Source organism: Monodelphis domestica, chromosome 8 (genome assembly GCF_027887165.1).
Source record: "Monodelphis domestica isolate mMonDom1 chromosome 8, mMonDom1.pri, whole genome shotgun sequence".
Classification (NCBI taxonomy): Eukaryota; Metazoa; Chordata; class Mammalia; order Didelphimorphia; family Didelphidae; genus Monodelphis; species Monodelphis domestica.
In genome coordinates this window covers 199,759,719-199,784,636 of record NC_077234.1, presented here as the reverse complement: position 1 = coordinate 199,784,636, position 24,918 = coordinate 199,759,719, and the positions used below count along the sequence as shown (strand labels likewise).

General features: G+C 36.3%; 1 protein-coding gene across 2 annotated transcripts in view; it reads right to left on the bottom strand.

The window, feature by feature from the left end:
• The window catches only part of TBC1D8 (TBC1 domain family member 8), a 139,421-nt gene that overhangs the window by 69,588 nt on the left and 44,915 nt on the right, over positions 1-24,918 (bottom strand). Inside the window, exon 2 of one of the 2 annotated variants that reach the window (XM_007501140.3) lies at positions 5,078-5,233. In XM_007501140.3, the coding sequence (XP_007501202.2) occupies positions 5,078-5,233 (156 nt within the window). The remainder of the gene's footprint in view (positions 1-5,077; positions 5,234-24,918) is intronic. The other variant, XM_001369738.4, reaches the window with a different exon arrangement.

Here is a 24,918-nt window from a genome sequence, read left to right as displayed (position 1 = left end):
TTCATCATTGATAAAATATATTTTATTGATACCAAAAATGCAGAAATGTTTTATTTGATAAAAACCCTAATCCAAGACATGGAAAGCACGTTAGGTACAGACAAAAGACAAAGAAAAGTCTCTATGTATGATTTCAAAGACTTTTCTGATTAATTCAACTTCTTATATACTTTTAGATGGACAACAACTAGGACAACATTAAACATGGAAATGATGGAATTCCTCTATTCCAATGAAATACACACACACTCAAACTTAAACTCTACCTTTCTCTTCCCTTCTCCTCTGCCCCCTTCTTTCTCCCCTTCTCTCCTATTCAAGAAAGATGGGAGTAATACAATCCAATCTCAATCTCTGCACTAATGGAGGGGAACAATTTCAAAGACAATCGAAAATGGTAAATTATTCACTCAGCTGGTTCAGGGCTACATAAAGTTCTTATTTGTGAGTACAGAAAGTTAGATGGATGGACAGAGCTGGAAGGACAGAAAGACAGAATCTATATAAAGAGCCATCTTTGAGGAAACATCCTCTCATCAGGGTAGATGGATACTTTCTTTATAACTTAATCATCTTAGAGAGTTGCCTAAAACATTGAAAGGAGTTAAATGACCTTCCCAGAATCACATCATCAGTGTGTGTCAGAGACAATCCTTTACTACTGGTCTTCCTAATTTTGAAACCAGATCCCTATGAGAATGTCTCTAAGAGAGAGAAAGATTCATACATACATACATACATACTTTGGGCAAATCTTTCAGTCGCTCAATGTTCAAGACAATTTATAAGATTATACACTCAGTGACCTGCCTTGGGAAAGGAAATTTCCTCATCCTGGAGTTCCTTACATGAATAAAATCACAGATGCAGTTCCTGTAGATATGCATATGTATATATACAGCTACATATATGTGCATCTGTATATACACATGCTTATTTTCTAAAGTTATGAACATGCATATTTATTATATGCATGGCTTATTAAATATTATATACACAATATTATTCTATATACATTTTATATATTTATTGTATATGTATATATTTATACACACATATATGATATCAATATGGGCTCAAAGATTTACTATCAGAAGGGACCTTAGAGGCCATCAAGTTTAGCCACACATGTATTATAGATGCACGTATATGTTAAATATGTATACAAGTGTTTGTATATCTATATATACACACACACACACACACACAAAAAGGAAGGCTAATGTGTTTCTACACATAGGATACCATGTGATCCTTGGTTTGGAGTTAAAAGAGACCTCAGGGAGTCTCGTCGACTCTTTCCTTTTAAAGATGAGGAAGCTGAGGGATGGAGAAATCCAGTTAACTTCAATTTTCCATGAATTTCTCTTTTTTTAACCCTTATCTTCTGTCTTGGAATCAATATCAATATTGTATATTGATAATGAATATCAATATCACTGAAAAGCAGTGAGGGCTAGGCAATGAGTTTTAAAGTGACTTGCCCAGGGTCACGCAGATAGTTTCTGAGGCTGGATTTGAACCAAGGACTTTTCATCTCCAGATCTGGCTTTTACTCCACTGAATCACCTAGCTGGCCCCTTTTCCATTAATTTTAATGGGCTTCTTGGTTTGTCCTGCTCACATCCATTCCAGGTGAGTATAAAATTGGGACAACATTCTTTTTAAAACTATTTTATCTTTGACTTAGCAAGTTATAGGGTTGAAAAAGAGGGTTGTCTTCTACTAGTAAATGGTAGAGCTTGGATGTAAACCTAGATTAAAATATGTGTATATGTGTAGATAGACAGACATAGATATACATGAGACTGTCCCTGTTCTGTGTTTTAGGAGACATCTAGCTAGCAAAATACAGGGATAATGTCTCACTCATGGTTCAAGACATATTCAAACTTGAGATATGAGTGATGCAGAAGAAAGGGCACTGAAATGGGAAATGGGAAATGTGGATCTTAGTTCCAGCTCTAACTAGGTAACTTGGTCCCAGCTCTTACCAGGTAATCTCTCTGCTTTAGTTTCCATATTTATCCAATGAAGGGTCTGGACTATATGCGTATTCCCCACACTAATTTGGGCGTTAAAAATTATTGTTTTAAGTCTATTAGCTGAACCCTTAAACATATATATAAAATCAAGCCCACAGTTATGGAATAGCTTTTAGATTAGAGCAGTGGGTCTCAATCTTTCTAATGCTGGGACCCTGCAACACAGTTCCTCATGTTGCAGTGACCCAAAACCAAAAAATTATTTTGGTGGCTACTTCAAAACTGCAATTTTGCTACAGTTATAATTCGGAATGTAAATACCTGCTATGCATTATGTATTCTCATTGCTACAAATTGAGAGGTTGAGAACTGCTGGATTAGAGAGTACAGAGAAATTTTGTAACTGAAGGATTTTTTTTTTAATTCTTAAACACTGTCTTTGAAATTCAGGACTTATATTCAACTCCCACCTCTTACATTTATACTAAATTTGCCCTCTTCTCCTATACTTCAAATGCCTCATCATCTTATAAAGCAAAAGCTAGTGCTGCATTTGATTCATTGTTTTAATTTAAATTTTATTTTTTATTATTTAGCAACAATAGATTTTCTATCCCCTTGCATCCTTTCTCCAATACAATTAGGAAAAAGACAAGAAAAATAAAACTCTTATAACAAATATGCACAATAAAGTGAAATAAACTGGCATTTACCATGTCCAAAAAAATTGTCTCATTCTGTATCCTGTGTGTCCATTACCTCTCTGTTAGTAGGTGGATAGCATATTTCATCATCAGTCACCTGCAACCATGCTTGGTAATTACATTAATCAGACTTTTTATAGCTTTCAAAATTATTTGTTTTTATAGTTTGGTTGTTATTATAGGTTGGTTCTGTTTAGTTTTCTCTGCATCAGTTCATACAAGTCTTCCCAGGATTCTCTGAAACCAACCCCTTCATCCTTTATTATGGCATAATAGTATTCCATTATAGAATATTATTGTGCTATAAGAAATGATGAGCAGGATGATTTTGGAAAAATCTGGAGAGACTTACATGAACTGATATATAGTGAAGTGAGCAGAACCAGAAGAACATTGTATACAGTGATAACAATGTTTTCTGATGAAAAAAAAACTCTGAATTACTTAGATATTAGCAATACAGTGATCTAAGACAATTCCAGAGATTCATGATGAAAAATGCCATCTGGCCTCCAACAAAGAACTGATGGAGTCTGAGTATATCCTAAAACATATTATATTTCACTTTTTTCCTTTTTTGTTTGAGATTGCTTCCACAAAATTATTAATTTGGAAAAATACTTTATGTGATTGTACATGTAAAATCTATATCAGATTACTTATTATCTCAGGGAGGGAGGAGGACAGGGAATGAGTGAGGAAGGGAGAGTGGGAAAGAAGGATAAAATCTGGAATTCAAAAAAAATTTAAATGAATCTCAAAAATTATTTTTACATGCAGTTGAAGGAAAATGTTATTTAAAAAATAGTATTCTCTCTATGTATATGTATATATAACTGTAGATATAGATACCATCATTTGTTCTGCTATTTCTCCCATAAGTTGGTTATGGGTACCCAATTAGTTTCTAGTTCTTTGTTACTAAAGAGGTGCTATAACTATTTTTGTGTATATGGGCCCTTTTCTTCTTTCTTTGATCATTTCAAGGAACAGACCTAGTAATAGTATCACTAGATCAAAGTGGGTATATACAGAGTAGTAACTTTTTGAGTAAAGTTCCAAATTGCTTTCCAGAATAGCTGTACCAATTCACAGTTCCAACAATACCACCATGTGTCTGTTCTTCCTGCAGATCTTCCAACGTGTCATTTTTTTCTAGTCCATTTTAAAGTTTTTATTTGTTTTTACTTTAAGAATTCTCCAGCCTAATCCTCTCATCCATACAAATTCCTTAAGTTTGTTTTGTCAAAGTATCTTTGCTCTTTTTCTCTACAGTTCATTGCTGCCATGACTTGTTCTCAACTTAGAGGTTCTTTCCCAGATTGCTTCTGCCTTATTTTAAAAAAACCTATCTAATCATTAGTTAATTCTATGTCCCACTTCCAACTCCGTTTTCAATTTTTTTAAATCATTAATTCTGCTGAAAATTTCTCATGGCACTCAAAACAACATGACTGATAGAAAATAGCAAAATTAAACAAAAAACATATTCTCAAAACCACTGTTCTACCACCCATGTTTCTCTCCAATACCTCATTCCCTTCCTCTGATTTATCTACATCTTGAGATGTTGGGATCAATTTCTCCTTTAATGCTCAGTACACAAGAAAACCTAACAAATGGGGTTTTCAAAATGCAATCATCCTCCAACAAAGGTAGAAAGAATACCTAAATCAGCACCTTTGCTCCTAAGGTATAGTTACCATCCCCATTCTTAGCTATCCATAATCCAACATAAATTGATTTGCACCAGAAAATTAAATTCAATCCAGCATGCATTTATTAAACACCTACAATATGCAAAGCACTGGGAATACAAAGACAAAACAAAGCACAAATAATCCTTGCCCTCAAGGAACTTATCTTCTGTTTGTTCATCTTTATATACTTCTGAGACTTTTGCTCTGGGAGTCTTGTGAAATGACTGGTCATTCCCATATGCACTACATCAATTACTTCAGTAAAATCTTATAAGCCCAGGAGTGCAAAATGATATCAAAGTTTATTTTGGAGCTGAGGAAAACTCAAAGAAATTTCTTCCCACACAAAAGAAGTTTTTATGTGTATGCCCACATATGCGTATAAAAATAGGGTTAGCAGAGCAAACATTTTGTATTCTACTCAAACACAGTAGACAAGCTCTTGAATCAATGAAATGTGCCAAGCCTAAGAACCATTAGGCAAAGCTAAGATGCCCCTGAGTTATAGCTAGTAGTCATTTTGATGGTTAAAGCACACACACAAAAAACATTCACCCTCAAAAAAAACAGCCAATATGCTTTTTCTCAAAAACCAGTTTTAAAAGGGGTTACCTTTAGCTTCTTGGACATGCATACTCAGCATGCTCAGACAATAACTTTTGGAATTTTTTTTTGGTATGTAACTCACCAATGGCTATGGCCCAGTAAACTTCTGATCCATTCAATAACTCACCACATGCTATGGGAGAGTAAACCTGCGATCCAGGGACTTGTAGCAAAATTCGAAAGGGGGCAACACGTGCATTGGAATCCAGGACTGCATCCAGTGCGCCTACCAAGCGACCTTAAACAGAAATGAGAAAATCTTTGAGTAGAGGAATACATTTGCAAATAGACAGAGATGATAAGTCACCATTTCATGCAATAATGTACACATTTCCTCATGTCCATTGCAAAGTAGACCCTGGAGTCAGAGGACCTGAGCTTCTGTTTCTTCATCTGTATCTATCATCCTCATCTTCATCCAAGGGTCAGATCAAAGCTACTGGTCAATAAAATGAACATATGTTAAGCCCCTACCATGTGCTAGGTATTGTGCTAAGTGTTAGGGATGCAAAAAAATAATCTCTGACCTCAAGAAGCCTATAATATTAATGGTAGAGACAACATGCAACCGATTTAGAAAGCAATCAATATACAGAATAAATAGGTCATAACAGAATCAACAGGGATTGAGGATGGTTTCCAGTAAAAGATAGGATTTTAGTTGACATTTAAAGGAACTTCGAGATGCCTTTCTGGTTGAAGATATACAATCCTGTGATTTAAATGGGAAGCATATTGGATAATTTTACTGTTCAATCATTTTAAACACGTGTATATTTCTGCACATATTACATATCATGACTTCCCAGTTCAACATACATATGCATATGAAAGAGACATTATACATACACACACATACACATATATATATATGTGCTAATTATGAGTATTATTTTGTTGCTGCTGTGGTTGTGCTAAGGAGAGAATTCCTTTCAGGTATGGTTTAGACTAGATGCATTCTAAGATAGAAAAGCAGTTACTGAGCACTAATTATGTGCCAATTATTGTGCTAAGTTCTGGTGATATAAAAAAGAAAATTTAGAGACAACACCTATGGAAAGGTTCTTCTTCAGGGTAGAGAAAGAACAAGTGATCCTCAAGATAGGACAGTGGACCAGATGGCAATGTTTAAGAGTCCGAAGGGCAAATCTGATGGTATGATCCACCAAAAAAGCATAACACTAATATATTTTATGTTTTTGTTTGCAAAAGAAACTTTACCTTAAAAAAAAACTTAAACTACTTACATGATCACTAGATCACCTTGAAATTATTCCTCTTAGTAAGAACTCTTTCTTAACACTTGCAATGGTTAGCATTTAATATTACCACGACTTAAAACTTCTTTGGGGTTCTTAAAGCTATTTCAGCTTTTTTCCATGAAGCACCTTGCCATTCTGTTCAATATGCTATAATCTTTTTTTTCATACTCCAAAACATTTTATTTCAAGATTCTTTTTACCTCTATCTGCCTGTGTGTCCTCCTGATCCCTGATCCTAACATATTTCATCCAGGTATGCCTTATGAGTAAGATACCAAAAAGTTTGACAGAAAATGAATTTGAACTAATTGAATCCTATTTTCTCATTGATTTACACTGTACATTTGGGATCTGTTCCCAGGGAATATATGTTGAATCATCAAGATCATAATGTGTTCTAATGCAGGAACCAACCTTTTATATTTCTTCATATTCTCCCTAAGGCTGCTTGCTATTTAACCTCTCTCAGCCTCAGTTTTTATGTACTTAGTTGTTTCAGTAATGTCCAATTCTTTATACCATAATCATTTCTAAAGGGAAATGATATTGGAGATTTCTTCCATGAGTATGGCTTAAGGAACAATGACAATGCAAATAGTACTCAAACAATGCCAGGTATGAGGGGCTCTACCAGGAGAGATCATGGATATGGTTGTGTGTTATCTCAGGCAGGGATCAGAATCTAGCTGAAAAGGGAGCATCTAGCATTTAATTGAATGTCCTTCTACTATAGCATAATTCCCTCTGGTTGCCCAGGACCTGCTTCATTCAATACTCATGCTGAGGCTAGAACTTTTTCTTTTTCTTCATCAGAAATCACCTATTTTAGTTCTCAGTATATCAGAGTTCTGAAACTTTATAGATAATGGACTAATTGTTTGATAAACTAACCTAATCCGCTTCAAGATGCAAAAAGCTAGTAAGAAATATATATATATATATACATATATATACTTTTTTAAATTTTTACTTAATTGTTTAATTTAGAGCATTTTTTCAGGATTATAAAAATCATGTTCTTTCCTTTCCCTCCTCCCATCCCCCTCCCATATCCAATGCACAATTCCACTGTGTTTTACATGTGTCCTTGATCAGAACCTATTTCCATATTGTTGATATTTACAACATATCAGGGTGATTATTTAGGGTTTATAACCCCAATCATACACCCACTGGCACATGTGATCAAGCAGTTGTTTTTCTTCTGTGTTCCTACTCTCACAGATTTTCCTCTGAATGTGGATAGCATTCTTTATCATAAGTTCTTCAGAAATGTCCTGGATGATTGCATTACTGCTAGTAGAGAAGTCCATTACATTTGATTGTACCACAGTGTATAATGTTTTCCTGGTTCTGCTCCTCTCACTCTGCATCAATTCCTGGAGGTCATTCCAGTTCCCATGGCATTCCTCCACTTTATTATTCCTTTGAGCACAATAGTATTCCATCAGCAACAGATACCATAGTTTGTTCAGCCATTCCCCAATTGAACAACATCCCCTCATTTTCCAATTTTTGGCCACCACAAAGAACGCAGTTATGAATATTCCTGTACATGTTTTTTTCCTTATTGTCTCTTTGGGGTACAAACCCAGCAGTGCTATGGCTGGATCAAAGGGTAGACAGTCTTTTATCGCCCTTTGGGCATAGTTCCAAACTGCCCTCCAGAATGGTTGTATCAATTCACAACTCCACCAGCAATGAATTAATGTCCCAACTTTGCCACATCCCCTCCAGCATTCATTACTTACCTTTGCTGTCATGTTAGCCAATCTGCTAGGGGTAAGGTGATAGCTCAGAGTTGTTTTGATTTGCATTTCTCTGATTACAAAAGATTTATACCATTTTTTCATGTGTTTATTGATAACTTTGATTTCTTTATCTGAAAATTGCCTATTCATGTCACTTGACCATTTATTGATTGGAGAATGTCTTGATTTTTTATACAATTGATTTAGCTCTTTATAAATTTGAGTAATTAGACCCATTGTCAGAGTTTTTGTTATAAATATTTTTCCCAATTTGTTTTCCTTCTAATTTTTGTTGCAGTGGTTTTGTTTGCACAAAACCTTTTTAACCTAATGTAATCAAAATTATTTATTTTACATTTTGTCATTTTTTCCAACTCTTACTTGGTCTTAAAATCTTTCCTTTCCCAAAGATCTGACAAGTATACTATTCTGTGTTCACTTAATTTACCTATAGTTTCATTCTTTATATTCAAGTCATTCATCCATTCTGAGTTTATCTTGGTGTAGGGTGTGAGGTGTTGATCTAAACCTAGACTCTCCCGATTTTCCCAGCAGTTTCTGCCAAATAGTGGATTTTTGTCCCAAAAGCTGGGATCTTTGGGTTTATCCTAGACTGTCTTGCTGAGGTCACTTACCCCAAGTCTATTCCACTGATTCTCCCTTCTGCCACACTGTTTTGATGACCACTGCTTTATAGTACAGTTTGAGGTCTGGTACTGCTAGGCTATCTTCCTTCACATTTTTTCCCCAACATTTCCCTTGACATTCTTGATTTTTTGTTCTTCCAAATGAATTTTGTTATATATTTTTTTTCAAATTCAGTAAAAAAGTCTCTTGGTAGCTTGATGGGTATGGCACTAAATAAGTAAATTAGTTTGGGTAGGATTGTCATTTTTATTATGTTATCTCATCCTACCCATGAGCAATTAATGTTTTTCCAATTATTTAGATCTAGTTTTAATTGTGCGGATAGTGTTTTGTAGTTGTGTTCAAATAGTTCCTGTGTTTGTCTTGTCCGATAGATTTCTAAGTATTTTATATTGTCTAGGGTGATTTTAAATGAAATTTCTCTTTCTACCTTTTTTTTTAAACATTATTTTATTTGGTCATTTCTAAATATTATTCATTGGAAACAAAGATAATTTTCTTTTCCTCCCCCCCCCCCACCTCTCCCTTAGCCAACGTGTGATTCCACTGGGTATCACATGTGTCCTTGATTCAAACCCATCTCCATGTTGTTGGTATTTGTATTAGAGTGTTCATTTAGAGTCTCTCCTCAGTCATATCCCCTCAACCCCTGTAGTTAAGCAGTTGCTCTTCATCGGTGTTTTTACTCCCACAGTTTATCCCCTCCTTGTGGATAGTGTTTTTTAGATCCCTGCAGATTGTTCAGGGACATTGCATTGACACTAATGGAGAAGTCCATTACGTTCGATTGTACCACAGTGTATCAGTCTCTGTGTACAATGTTTTCCTGGTTCTGCTCCTTTCACTCTGCATCACTTCCTGGAGATTGTTCCAGTCTCCATGGAATTCCTCCACTTCATTATTCCTTTTAGCACAATAGTATTCCATCACCAACATATACCACAATTTGCTCAGCCATTCCCCAATTGATGGGCATCCCCTCATTTTCCAATTTTTGGCCACCACAAAGAGCGCTGCTATGAATATTCTTGTACAAGTCTTTTTCCTTATTATCTCTTTGGGGGACAAACCCAGCAGTGCTATGGCTGGATCAAAGGGCAGACAGTCTTTTAGCACACTTTGGGCATAGTTCCAAATTGCCCTCCAGAATGGTTGGATCAATTCACAACTCCACCAGCAATGCATTAATGTCCCAACTTTGCCACATCCCCTCCAGCATTCATTACTTTCCATAGCTGTCATGTTAGCCAATCTGCTAGGTGTGAGGTGATACCTCAGAGTTGTTTTGATTTGCATCTCTCTGATTATAAGAGATGTAGAACACTTTTTCATATGCTTATTAATAGTTTAACTGTCCCCTTATATTCTTTCTGCCTTGGTAAACCCATTCTCTAGTCTCAGTGTTGTAACATATAACTTCATGGCTTGTAAGCATAACACTTTCATTTCTATAATTACTTTAACATCAGTACCATTCTTTTTATTAATTCTGACAAATTAAAAACCCTTTTTTAACAATCTTTTCAGGCATGTAGTATTTTAAGTCAGTTAGGTGGTGTAGTGGATACAACAACAGACTTTAAGTCAGGAATTTAATCTGAATTTAAATTCAGCCTCAACATGTACTAGCCTGAGCAAGCCGCTCAGTTTCCTCATCTGTAAATTGGGAATAATAATAGTACCTATCTTCCGGGATCAATATGAGGTTCAAATAAGATAATATTTGTAAAGTGCTTTATAAATCTTAAAGCACTCTATAAATGCTAGTTATATCACTATTATGATTTATTAGTATCCCCATTTCACAGAAATTTGCCAAGATCAGATGATTTGCTTCTAATTACAGATTAATAAAAGACAAAATTTAAATTCCTTTGTCTGGCATTCCAGGCCCTTTACAATTTGGCAACACCCTACATTTCCAGCTTCATTTATTATTTCCATCGACATGCTCTGTGCTCCAACCACCCTGAACCAACTGTTATCCCCCACATTTTCCTGCTTCTACACCTGTTCTTATGTTTTTTTCTGATGCTGATAAAATGCCCACTTTTTCTTCCTCTGTTTGTTGAATTCCTAATTTATCTTTTTCTTAACTTTCTATTCCTTTTTTTAATTACATATAGAAACAAAATTTAAAAGGCATTTTATTTTCCCAATTATGTATAATAATAATTTTTGGCATATTTTCCAAAATTTAAGATGGTAAGCAATTTGATAGGTTATACATGTATTATCAGGTAAAACTTACTTCCATAAGGGTCACTGTTGTAAGAGAACACTCATATAAAACCAAAACCCCAAAATAAAAACATAAACTAATTGAAAAGTAGTATGTTTTGATCTGCATTTCATCTCCAACAGTAGAAACAATTTTTAACAATTGTTTTTTGGAATCCACATTCTTTCCATCCCTCCCCTGATCCTTCCACAGATGGTAAACAATCTGATACAGGTAATTCCAGTGTTGTCATGCAATACACATTTCCATATTCCTTATGTTGTGAAAGAAGACATCTCACACACAGAAGAAAAAACTCATGAAGGAAATAAGGCATGAAATGGTATGGGTTCAGTTTGCATTCATACTCTGACAGATCCTTCATAGCTGTAATAACATTTTCCATCATGAGTTCCTTTAGGGTTGTCCTAATTTATCAGTTTTTTTTTAAACCCTTACCTTCCATCTTGGAGTCAATACTGTGTATTGGCTCCAAGGCAGAAGAGTGGGAAGAGCTAGACAATGGGGGTCAAGTGACTTGCCCAGGGTCATACAGCTGGGAAGTGTGGGAGGCCAAATTTGAACCTAGGACCTCCCATCTCTAGGCCTGACTCTCAATCCACTGAGCTACCCAGCTGCCCCCAATTTATCAGTTTTTTAAACCTTTACCTTCTGTCTTGGAACCAATTGGTTCCAAGGCAGAACAGCAGTAATGGCTAGGTAACTGGGATTAAGTGACTTGCCCAGGGTCACACAACTAGGAAGTATCTGATGCCAGACTGAAATGCAGGACCTCCTTGTCTCTAGGCTGGACTCTCAATCCACTGAATCACCTAGCTGTCCCCCCATCCCCAGCCAAAATGTATCTTATAAAGCCTAACACATACACCAACTTCTCCAGAAAGTCTTATCTGATCCTACAACCTTGCCTCCATCCTGTCCAAGGTCATTACATGGCACTCTGTGGGGCCTTTCTACTGTTGGGTCATGTCTGACTTTTGTCTCCAATCCATCCTATCACTGTCAAATTGATATTCCTAAATACACAGATTTAACAATATCATGTAAACTTTCCCCTGCCGTCTCAAAAAAATCTTTTCATTGTTGTTTACTCCTGTCTGATTCTTACTGACCCCATTTGGGATTTATTTTGGCAAAGATACTTAACTGACTTGCCATTTCCTTCTCCAGCTTATTTTACATATGAAGGCAATGAAGCAGACAAAGTTAAGTGACTTGCCCAGGGTCATAAAGCTAGGAAGTGTCTAAAGGTCAGATTTGAACTAAGGAAATTGCATCTTCCTGACTCCAAGGCTGGCACTCTAACTACTCTAAGGAGAATATTAGAAATTAAGTCTTGTTATATTAGTTTAGAGAGAAGTAGAGAAGCTGGCTAGAGAAAGAATTGAAACAGATCTGAGACAGTGTCAGTTTCAAATGTTGACAGTGTGTGGGGGAGGGGTAACGGTTTTTCTGTGGCAGTTACTCTCTTTGGATATGGCAGTTAGTCTCTGAGAGTGGCAGTTGGGCTTTCTCCAGTGCTGGGAGCAGGTGACATCTTTTCTCTCTCTCCTCACTGTCTGAAGGAGGAAAGGAGGGAAAAACCTGAAGGAGCTAAGTGATTTCCTTTTCCAACTTAGGAAACACTAGTGACTGTCCATTACTATTTCATAAATTGTTTTATCTGAGAAGACCAAAGAAAGGCCTGGTTTTTGGTTTGGACTCTGAGTCTGTTAAGGCTCAGAGTCCTAACTTGGTTCTTACTGAGGCTCAGCCAACTGGCCTTTGTTATTTTTATAACTTGGAGACAAAGTTAAGAATTATATACTTCTTATGAGGATAATAGTGTTAGTTTATTGTAGAATAGGGAAAATTTGGGTTAGTCAAATCAGTAAAGGTCAATGTAGCCCATGAAAATTGGAGAAGTGGTTCTTTGTGGAACCAAGGAGTTTTATTTGGGTGGGGTTAGAATCCCTTAGAGTTAGAAATCTTTTTTTATACTTATATTCTCAATAAATAGTTTGTATTTGTATAACAAGAGTCTCCTTAGCATCCTTGCACCTGGCCCTAAAAAGAAGTTCACTTATGAGCTTCACTTCACTTATATAAACTGAAGATACTTTGTAAGCATAGCAAGCAGAGTATCAAATTGGTTTATAATCAATAATCAATTCATTTTTACCCATTGTTTTTACACCACTGAGCCCCTTGGCTGCTCCTTTCCACTGTACTTATTTGTACTTACTCTAGTTATCTTTTTTTGTATTTGTCTTATCCCTTTACTAGCAATGTGAGGCCAGGGACCATCTTACATGAACTCTATATTTCTAAGGTAGTGCCTAACATTTCCTACCCACAGTAGGGTCTTAATAATTGTTTGCTGTATTATTGAATTCAAGTGGTAATAATCTGGCTATTAACATGAACAGTGAGATAGTGTTTGTAGTATATAAATAAACTAGACCCAGGGAATCTGTATTCAAATCCTGGCTTTGCTACTTGTTACTTATGTAAATCTGGGTAAGTTATCTAACTTCTTTAGGTCTGTTTCCTCATCTTTAATGATAGATTAGACTAAATAATTTCCAAGTTTCCTTGTAGTACTAAATCCTATACTCCTTCAGCACCACACATATGGATACATTAGAGAGAAGTAAGAACAACAGAGAGATAAGGTTGCCGATGTAACCTTAGCTACAGATGCAGTCATCTGACCTATTCCCAAGGAAGTAGGCATATAACTTGAAAATGAAGTGTGTAAAAATGGAAAAGGCAGACCACAGTCATGGTACACACAGATGATCTTATACTGGCAATAACTGAAAAAGGAGAGGATTCATTTAAAAATCATAAAGGATAGCCAGTATGGTTCGATAGTGAGTCAATAAAACAAGATGTGAAGCCATGAGAATCATAGGAAAGGAAAAAATTCTGAAGACTAAAAAAATGGTGAAACCCAATCAAAACTGACAATATGCATAGAGAGGAAAAGCAAAAAATAATTTTAAAATGAAAGCAGAAAAAGCATCAAAAGGTCAAAGATGTGAAAATTCTCAACTGATTTCTGATGCTAATATTCATATTCACTTGAATATTCTTCCATACTGGAAAAAGTTATTGTCTAAATAAATTCTTATTCCCCAGTTTTTGCTTTTCCATCTTCCCTCCCAGACCTTCAGACCAAGCACAATGTTTTTCACATAATGGGTATTGAACAAGTGATTGTTGAATGAATGTTCATGCCAAGTTTGAAATGACAGTTACCAATACATCAAAAATACGCATGGGGAAAGAGGCTGTAATTTGTTTTATAGATCCTATAAACTAGGTCTCTGTCCCATTACAGACAACAACTGCCCAGTGCTGCACTCTTCTTGGTAACAGTCAAATAAAATAATTAAAAACATTTTTTTATGAAAGTAATGTCATAACAAACAAAAATGCTTTATAAAGAAATGAACATAATGATTTCAGAGAAAAGCCAAGAGGCAATTGTTTTTGTTACACAAAACCATAGTCACAGGTTTTCCTGCCTGGCTTTCTGCTCCAGAAACAATAAATCAGTTTAGACACACAACAAAATTCTAGCACATGAGCCAAGAGCTTGCCATGACTTTGTCCAAGCTCCCCAAATGTGATCAAACACAAATAGAGAAGGGGCCAGCACCATTCTGGGTCAGCAATAGGAGCAGCAGTCTATTAGGATACTAATTTCTTTATCTATTCAGCAAGGTCTGTGTGAGATTTTGGGAAAAGGGGGAAGGTAGGAAAAAGAGAAAAACTCTGTAGTCATAAAAAATACTACTGACAAAGACCATATTGAACATCCCCCACAACCAAATATTTGAAGAGAGAAAACAATTATAATCATTATGTCACATTATGCATCCATTTGCTTTCTTAACAGGAGAACTATCTCTTAAATTCTAATGGGTTTTGTCATTCCAGATGGCAAAAAAAAAAGTGTTTTATGAAACTGAACATGAATAGAAATTATTCAGTTTTTAGAAAGCTCCATTATAAATCAAGAAACTACAGGGCTATTTTCAGATTCTGCCACAGAAAGAGTAGGCTTTAGGATAACCAAATCATCCAGGAAGTAGCCAGGTACAGCTTCCTGATTGGATCTGCTTTTTCTACCTAATTCATTCTCTTTGCTATATTGGGCACAAGGTCAGAGTATTAAAGAAAACAAAAGTGGGGAAAAGCACTGTATATCAAGGGCACCTGACACCTTTGAGATATATTAGGTTATAGCTTTCTGACTCAGGAACTTCCATCCCACCTGTAATCCATATCAGAGATATGGACCATTATCTCTTACAAGGTGACCCTTTATTGCCTCTGGCATAATAGATAGCAAGGGAGACCTGGGTTCTAATCTTGCCCCCAGATTCTTATACATTGTGAGACCTTGGGCACATTAATCTTCCTGACTCTAAATTTCCTTACCTATAAAATGTGACTACCTTTTACAGTAAATGTCAGGATCAAGTGAGATAAGGTATATAAAAATGTAAACTTTAAAGTGAATGAAGAAACATTTCCCAAGAGATTGCTACATGCTCCTCTCTGTGATGATGGGGTGGGGGTAGGGGAGTTACAAAGACAAACATAAAATTCTTCTTGCCCTCCAGTAGTTTAAATTTTATCAGGGCAGGCAATATGTAAAGATACAAGCATATACAAAATAAATGCATGATAATCTGTAGGAGGGAAGAGAGGGGGTTATATATATATATATATATATATATATATGTATAGGATTATAATGATGATGATTCCTGAGTGTAACACAAATTCTCGTCTGTATTCCAGATGGAGAAAAGACTGGTAAAATCTGTCATCTTGAATCATGACCACCCAGAGAACTTGATTCATCATGTGGGAATTACATCACCTGATTATTAAGGGAGAGAGTTTGTTGCATTTCTTTTTTTCTTTCCCTTAAAACCATAACTACTCAAAAAGTCAAAGGTATTCCCCCTTAAACTAAATATACAAGGAGGATTTTTTTCCTATTCCTGACTCACCGCAAAACTACACTCACATGTATTTAATTATAATTACAAGGGAGCCACTATAAATGTATGTATGGGGGTGGGAAGAAGAGATGGTGAGCTCCTGTTATTATAAATTCCTTTTAGTGCTTCCAGGAATAAGACCCCTTTAGAAGACGAGCCTTAAGACCTCATACTAATCAATGCTATCATGTTCTATAGTAAGACTCCAGGGTAACTGCACAAATGCTCAAAATAACACAGCAAGAGGAATTAGGCTTTAGCAAATGCCATCATTACATCCTGTTCAATATAAATGAAGTTATTTCCATGTTACATAGGCAGATCAAATTAATGCTTCTTGCTGATGTGGATATAAGTAATTTTATACCATGAAAATCTCATATATGTGATGTTTTTGCATGTTCCCATCCATTTGACAATCAACCTATTTAATAAATGCATTTAATAAATGTGTTTAATAAATAATAAATAAATTAAATAAATGTATTTGATAAATAATAAATAAACCTTTTCCCAAACATTTAAGAACAGCAACTAACTGTATGCCTTTACTTATACGGTAAAGCAAAGCTATGAAATGAAGGAGTGTCTGTCCCAGGGCAAGGACCAAGGAGAAATTATGGAGATAGTAGCTTTTTTTTATCCTTTTAAATTGAATATTCTTGTAGGGTAAATGTGGTTGTTAGACCAAGACAACAAAAAACTAAGTTTTTCAATCTGATTCTTTCCTTTAATAAACCACCACTGCATCACACCTCCCCTTTCCATTCCCCTTGCAGGCTCACCTGTCTTTTCTCTATGTGGTCTGAGACCTCTTCCAGCCCCTCTAAATACCCAGTCACATGATCCTTCCTGATAGGACTATCCTGGTGCTCCAGAAGTCTCTCTACTCCACTATCTTGCACAATCTGTCATCTTTACCTCAGACATCCTTACTAACTGGCAGTGCTGATTCACTTCTCACACCTCCATACAACCATCTCTTTGACCTTATATCCCTGGGAAATGGCTATATCACCCACAAAAACACTCCAATAACAAAAGGTTTAGGAAAACACTTCAGAATTCTATTAGGAAGGTCTAACAACCACATTTACTCAGCTAGAGAATATTCCATTTAAAAGAATAAGAAAAACGCCTACAAAAAAAGTCCTTCTCCCTTCCATTTGGTTTTGTTTGGGAATTAAATGGACACAGATTAGTCACCTTAAGTGAAGGGGTAAACAAACAAACCAAGCAACCAAAGTCTTCCTCCTAATTACTAGCTTCCGACTTCCTACAAGGACCAGTCAAAATCCCACCTTCTGGAAGAAGCTTTGTGTGCACCGGTTTCCATTATAAATACAAAGTAGCCTCTGAGGTACCACTTGAATGAACTTAACAAGTATTGACCCATATTTCTCAAATCAAATTCAGAGTTGATCATCTTTCTGTCTCTGTCTCTATCTCTGTGTTTGTTGTCTCTCTCTCTTCCTCTGCCCCCTTCAGTCTGTCTGTCTTTCTTTCAAAGACAGACTCTAACAAATTAAAACAAATTTAGGATCTTTTGCCTCTCAGGTTCAGGGGCAAAGGAGGCCAGGAAATAAAGAACAGGACAGAACAAGAAATAAAAAACAAAGCCTCCTCTTTTAGGTCTCAGAGCCTGGGAAAAGAAAGGTCGTTAGACAAGTTCAACAAGACTCCCAGCAGGTAGTGTATGTAGATGGGTTTGGAGCCAAATTCAACCATAAATTTAGCACACAGCTCCCATCAAACAAAGCCAGGTTACAGACCTAGTGTTCCCTCTACCATCCACAGCACACCTTTGTATGATAAACTGTACCTAATTAAAGGCAGGAAATGGAGCAAGGTGGTATTCAGGGAAGGCGAGGGGGCATTAATAAAAGGAGGTTATACTCTATTCTGTGTTACATAGTAATCAATGTACTAACTCAGAAGGAGCTAATGAAGCAGGACGCTTCCATCTGTTCAAGTTCAAAATGAAAGACAATAGTCATTTGCTACTCAAACAGAAAGAGATTTCCACAGGGACACACTTAAGACTGCAAATGTAAAAGGTTTTCTTGTTTTGTTTTTGTTTTTGTTTTTTAATTAGAAGCATGAGGTTCTGCTTTTCCTCTCCTGTGGGGACAGAAGACCTGAGTTAGAATCCCAATTCTGTGTAATCTTAGGCAGTTGACTGCCTCTCCCTAGGCTTTATTTTCTCATCTGCAAAATAAAGAGACTGGAGTAGAGGAGCTCCAAGTCCTCTTTTGGCTCTAGATCTATGATATGTGATTTAATATTCAGGCTAGCCAAACGAGAGAATTTTAAAAAATCTGACATTTATATAGCATTCTATGGTTTGCAAAGAATTTTACAAATAGTATCTCATTTGAGCTTCATAGCAACCCCCCTATATCCATTTTTCAGATGAGGAAATTGGATCAGAGAGGTTAAATGACTTGCCCAGAGTACACAGTAAGAAAATGTCAGAGAAAAGAATCGAGTTCAGGTCTTTCTGACCACAAATATGGCAATCTAAATACTATGCCATCTCTTGTGAAATACCACATTGTATTTTGGGGGTTTTGACAGCTCTCTGTGATCCAGTGAGACAAAATACTCCAACTCCCAACTCCTGACATTTTCACTGGCTATCCCAGATGCTTGGATTTTTCTCCCTCCTTATTACCATCTCCTAACTTCAAGTCCCAGCTAAAATTCCACCTTCCACAAGAAGCCTTTCCCTATCCCCCTTAATCCTAATACCTTCCGAGGGCAGGTAGGTGGCACAATGTTTAGTGTCAGGTATGGAATCTGGAAGACCTGGCTTAGACACTGTCTAGCTGTGTGACCTTGGACAAGTCAGAACCCTGTTTGCCTAGCCCTTGCCCTTCTGTTTTAGAATTACAGACAAGTAGTTAATTGAAAAATTAAATAAGGGGGCAGCTGAGTGGCTCAGTGGATTGAGAGTCAGGCCTAGAGATGGGAGGTCCTAGGTTCAAATCTGGCCTCAGACACTTCCCAGCTGTGTGACCCTGGGCAAGTCACTTGACCCCCATTGCCTAGCCCTTACCACTCTTCTGCCTTGGAGCCAATACACAGTATTGACTCCAAGACGGAAGGTAAGGGTTTAAAAATAAAATAAAATAAAATAAAATAAATTCTAATACCTTCCCTCTCTTGATCATCTCCAGTTTATCCGGAATATATCTTATTTGTACATAATTGTTTGCATGCTACATTTCCCATTAGATTATGAGCTCCTTGAGTGTACAGACTTTGAGGGGGGAAGGGAATCTTTCTTTGCATGACTAATATTCAGTGTCTGCTACACAGTAGGTGATTGATAAATAAATGCTTGTTGGCAACATATAGTAACATGCTTTTTATTTTTTAATTTTTAAAATATTTACCTTCTGTCTTGGTATCAATTCTAAGACAGACGAGTGGTAAGGGCTAAGTAATTGGAGTTAAATGGCTTTGATGTGGAACCCTAGGTTTACCTTGCACACCCAATTTATAAAAGTGTTTCAGGCCAAACTGTAAGCAGGAAAATTGTCTTGCTTCCTTGCATCCTTGTGACTACTAACCCTAAAACATCAAAAACTCCTGATAAGACCCTGCAACATCAAAGGGAAAGTCCCCTGGGAGAACTATCTTCTTTGGATTGTCCTTTAGGTTTTGAGATGGACACAGAGATACATCTCCAGGCTATGCTTTGATACCATTGGGTTGTATCTAAGACATGTATTTGTTCCCTAAACTATGAGTCTTTATAGTTTATAGTTCATAATTCATAGCCTGTGACTTCAGGCTGACCCAAGTCAGATGACCAACCTCCCACCTGAGTGGGAGTGCTGAGTGCATACCCCCCCTGAAGTCACATATTACCTGTTATAAAGAGTATAAAGACCTCAAAATTGATATCCTCGAGGAGGTAGCTTTCCATCTGTGCTATCCTCCCAGCCAAATTCAACATGAATTCCAAATTTTTTATTTTTATTTCTAAACTAAGGAATGGAGTCTTGAATTCTTGTAAAGGTTACCCTTCCTGAACCCAAGGAGTTCACCTCAAGCCCCTCACAACAGCTTGTCCAAGGTCAAACATGTAGGAAGTGTCAGGTCCTCATGGCTCCAGGCTTAGTGCTCTGCCACTGTGCTACCTAGCTGCCCCTAAAGGTCCATAGAAGAGGTTAAAATTTCTTATAAGGAATTTGGCACAAGTGTATACCATCTTACATCCTTTTTACCACACAAAAGGCAAAGTTAATGGCTTCTTTTTTATCTGGAATTCCTGTATCTTCCCCACTTCTGGGGAATCAAGGTTGTATGCTGGATGGAGGGCTGCCCTTTGGAGCTAAGAAGACTAGGTAAGCTCCAACCCCATCTGTGCCACAGACTGTGACCCAGGGCCAGTTACCTAACCTCACAGTGTACTAGTGTGAGTGGGTTAAAAGAAGGGTTCAAATTATATATATATATATACATATACATATATATACACATATATATATGAAATATATATAAATAATATGAAATAAAAGTTTATTTAACTAAAAGAAGGGAAGAAATCTTGCCTGACTTGGAATGGAAAATGGAAGCAATTATGGCAAATAGACTTGGTACAACAGGATGAGTCTTGATTACATAATCACTAACTGCTCTTAAATCCTGTATAAAATGATATACAACTTTGCCATTCTGGTCTAACTTTGGCCTTTTGATTAGAAGAATAGGGGTATTAAATTCTGAAAAGCAAGGTATTATGATCCCTTGTTGGATTGGGGATTCAATGACTGGTCTTATACCCTCAATTGTTTTTTTAGTCGAGGAATATTGAGGTACACAAGGAACTGGTTCTTCCCTAGTCCTCACCCTTACTGGAGTAGCTGATTTCAATAGATCTACATCTGTGGAAGACTTTGACGAAAGATCTTCAGGGATATTCTCAGGTATTGGATAGATTGAATCTAAGAACAGTAATGGAAAAGCTTTCAGAAATTCTTCTGGTAGATATAATGAGATATCACCAGTATCAATACATTGGATTGTTATCCTTAATTCACATAATAAATCTCTACCTAAAAGATTCATTGGACAGTCTGCAATACACAGGAAATGCATATTCCACAGATAATGGACCTAAAGTAATCATTTTTGGTTGTAATTTTGCTACTCTCAATGGTTTACCAGTAGCTCCTATTACTTCTATTGTACCAACAGCTCTACAAGTCTTAGGAAAACTTTGCAAAACTGATTTACTGGCTCCAGTATCAACCAGAAGATCATAAATCTGATCTCCAATAGTTACAACATATGGTTCTGTACTATTATGCAGTTCAAATGTTTCCAACTATAAAAATAAATTTGGTGAGTTATAAAATATTTAGATGGAAAAACTATTTCAATATAGGTTCAAAACTTTTAACTCAACAATCAGGTTCAAACTATTCAAAACTGTTTGGATACTTTTTGGATACTTTTGATAGAGGTAATCAAAAGTATCCTCAGTGATGAAGTGAAGCTCAAATGTGAACTTACCTTCAGGGCCAGGCGCAAGGACGCTAAAGAGACTCTTCTTATAATAATAAAATATTTATTGAAATATATAAGAATAAAGAAAGATTTCTAATTCTAAGGGATTCTAAATCCACCCAAATAAACTCCCTGGTTCCACAAGGAACTGCTTCTCCTGTGTTTCATGGACTGCACTACTCCTCCCTGACCTGATTAACCCAAATTTATACTATCTAAATAAAAACTACTGCTATTATCCTTATACTTCTTAACTTTACCTTCAAATTATAAAATAGTAAAGGCTAGCCGGTTGAGTCTCAACAAGAATTCAGTTAGGACTTTGAGTCTGTTCCAAAGACCAGATTTTTCTTTGGTCTTCTCAGATATAAAGCAATCTAAAAAAACACACAATAGATAGTCACTAGTGTTTCCCAAGTTGGGAAAGGAAAACACTGAGCTCCTTCAGAATTTTCCCTCAGACAGGGAGAGAGGCAAAGATGTTACCTCCTTCAGTCTTGAGAGTGTCTCTGAAAATGTCAGAGAGTGTCTCTGCCAACTGCCAGAGACCAACTCCCAACTGCCAGAGAGAGTAATAAAAATTGACATAGAAAAATGGTTATAACTGTCGCATCTGAAATTAACACACTCTCTCAGCTCTGCTTCAAACTCCAGTTCTTTTCGTAAGCCAGCCACTTTACTTCTTATCCCTAAACTAATAAAACAATACTTATTTACTAATATCATCCTTACAAAACACTGGTGCTAGCACAGTAACATCAGTACAAAGTTCAGTCATTTCCTGTCCATCCAAATTTACATCTGCTTGAATTGCATGATATTCCCAGGATTTCACATCTTTAATACCATCATCAGCTTTTTCACTACTCCCCTTGGTCTTTATAATCTCTACCTTGGTATCATTATTCTCATTTACAATCACATTATCTCTATCCAATTTACATTCTTCAGTATTTTCCATTATTTCACAATCATTAGAATTTCCCATTAATTTTACATTACAATTTTCTTTTTCTTCATAATTATTAACGCTAATTAAAGTATCCTTTGTTTCAATCACATTATTTATAAATTCATTAACCTTATCTCCATTTTCCTTTGATTTTTCAAATACTTTGGAACTTTGGGTACACCTTCGTAATGAACATGCCCCTTTGTTATGATCACCCTTATGCCCATTCACTACTTGACTGTATTTGGGTCTTGCTCCTGATTTTACCCACTCTTGCATAGTGTTTAAATCTGGTGCTTGAGCTCTATGAATTGATTCCTTTCCCTCTTAGTGAATAACTCCTTCATTAATAAATAAAAATCTACATAATCAGGGTCAAAAATCTCTATAGCCCTTTGAAATTCTTTTACCACCTTATTAGGCTCATCTGAAAAGCAAGGAGTTTTACACTTAATCATTTCCAAATCTTCAGGTGTAAATAATTTATGAGTTTTACCTTACATATTTCATCTTGTGTCACAATAGGGATATCCCTTAGAGGAAACAGCAATGCTTGATTTTTATTGCATTCTGCATCTTCCCTTTCTAATCTAGACAATTTCTTAATTTTTCCATCATCATTTTCCTTATTTATATAATTATCTTTTAAATCATTTACAATATCATTGGTTAAAATCATCCTCTCTTTCATATAACTCCATTGCCTCTATTTTGTCTTTCATTATCATTATTCTCTGTTTCATCTCATAATCTTTTGTTATCATAACACAATTACTCTTTTTTTAAACCCTTACCTTCTGTCTTGGAATCAATACAGTGTATTGGCTCCAAGGCAAAAGAGTGGTAAGGGCTAGGCAATGGGGGTTAAGTGACTTGTCCAGGGTCACACAGCTGGGAAATATCTGAGAACCTATGACCTCCCATCTCTAGGCCTGACTCTCAATCCACTGAGCCACTAAGCTGCCAACTCACAATTACTCTTAATCTATAGCCAACACCAAAAAACATAAATTTACATTTCTACAATATAAGTAAGCATATACAAATCAATGGTACATAGGCTAGCACAGTTCTTATAGATAATGCCATCACTGGTTCCATCCACTAATATCCTAAAACCATATAGCAACATTAGGGAAACAGGGTAAAAATCCCATAAAGGATATGTAGGAAACAATCCCATAGAAAACACAACATAACATTTGCCATGTCCCCTGACATGATATTTACAGTGTACATAAAGTTGTTATCCAACAAAGGATATGTTCTATTATCTACTATGATTAGTATTTATAAACACCAAAGAACAGAACAACAACAAAATGGCTTCCTAGCACATGTGCCTTTGGGCTCTTTAAAAATTAAATCCCATTCAATGTCAGTCAAAAGTCAGAGTTCTGTGCCACTCAGGGTAAGCAGCACTAGCACCTTGGAGAGTAACCAAGTGCTTGGAGAGGTTCAATGGAATGTTCCCAGGTAGCCAACTGCCAACTAATCTGTTTTTCTCTGGCCAAAGTCAATTACTTTGCAGGTTGCCCTACTGACTCACCAAATGTTATAGGGTGGGTTAAAAGAAGGGTTCAAACTATCTATCTATCTATCTAAAATAAAAGTTTAACTAAAAGGAGGAGGGAAGGGAAGGGAATCAGGTACTAACCTACTTCTAACCCACACAAGATATTAAAATACTAAACTTTCTATAATTATATTAAACTAACTAATAAGTTAAAGTTAAGGAAAGATTGTTGGAGGCAAGGTCAAAGGGCCCAAAGAAATCTCACAACACAGGAGTCCTTTCTTTGATCAAGCAAAAATCCCAGTGACAGTTCTTTAGGTCCACACAGGAGTAGAAGGGGAATGATGATTTACCCACACACTGTCCACCAGTGTGAGGTAATCACTGACTCAACGACTCCTTCAAGATGGTCCAATTTCCTGGAAGCTTCAAAGTCTATTCCTTCAGAGAGAGCCAACTCCACTCCCTCTCTGTCTTCTTCCAGAGAGATAACCAACTGCCTCTCTCCTTCTCAGTCCTCTCGGAATGTTGGCCCAGTCCTTGCCCTGTGGGATCTCCTTGCTTCTTGCTTTTTGCAAAGCTAATCCTTTACAACACTAGGTAACTCTCTAATTGCAATAAAGGGGTCAACTTGCATTGGTTGAGAGAGTTTTCTCATCTGGGAGTTTACTATATCAATAAGAAATGGGTCCCTTCCTTATCCCTGCTTTCATATCTCATAGCTACTGAGCAGGACTTTTTAAGTTAAATTCTTTCAAACATCAATTTAATGTTCATCAGAATCCTAATTATTATGATGATTATTGCTTATCATAATATTTAGTGTTAGAGTATATTATAATCATTGAAGAAAATAAAATTTGAAAATAGCTCTCTTCAGGCTCAAAGATAATAGTTTCTATATCATCGAAATAGCCATAGCTTTCTATTGTGAATTCTGATCTGGAAATATTTCTCAAAGTCTGCCATCTGTTAGCTCTATTTCGACATGTAAACAGCTATTCCATTTCCTGTTTTTTTTTTCTAAAC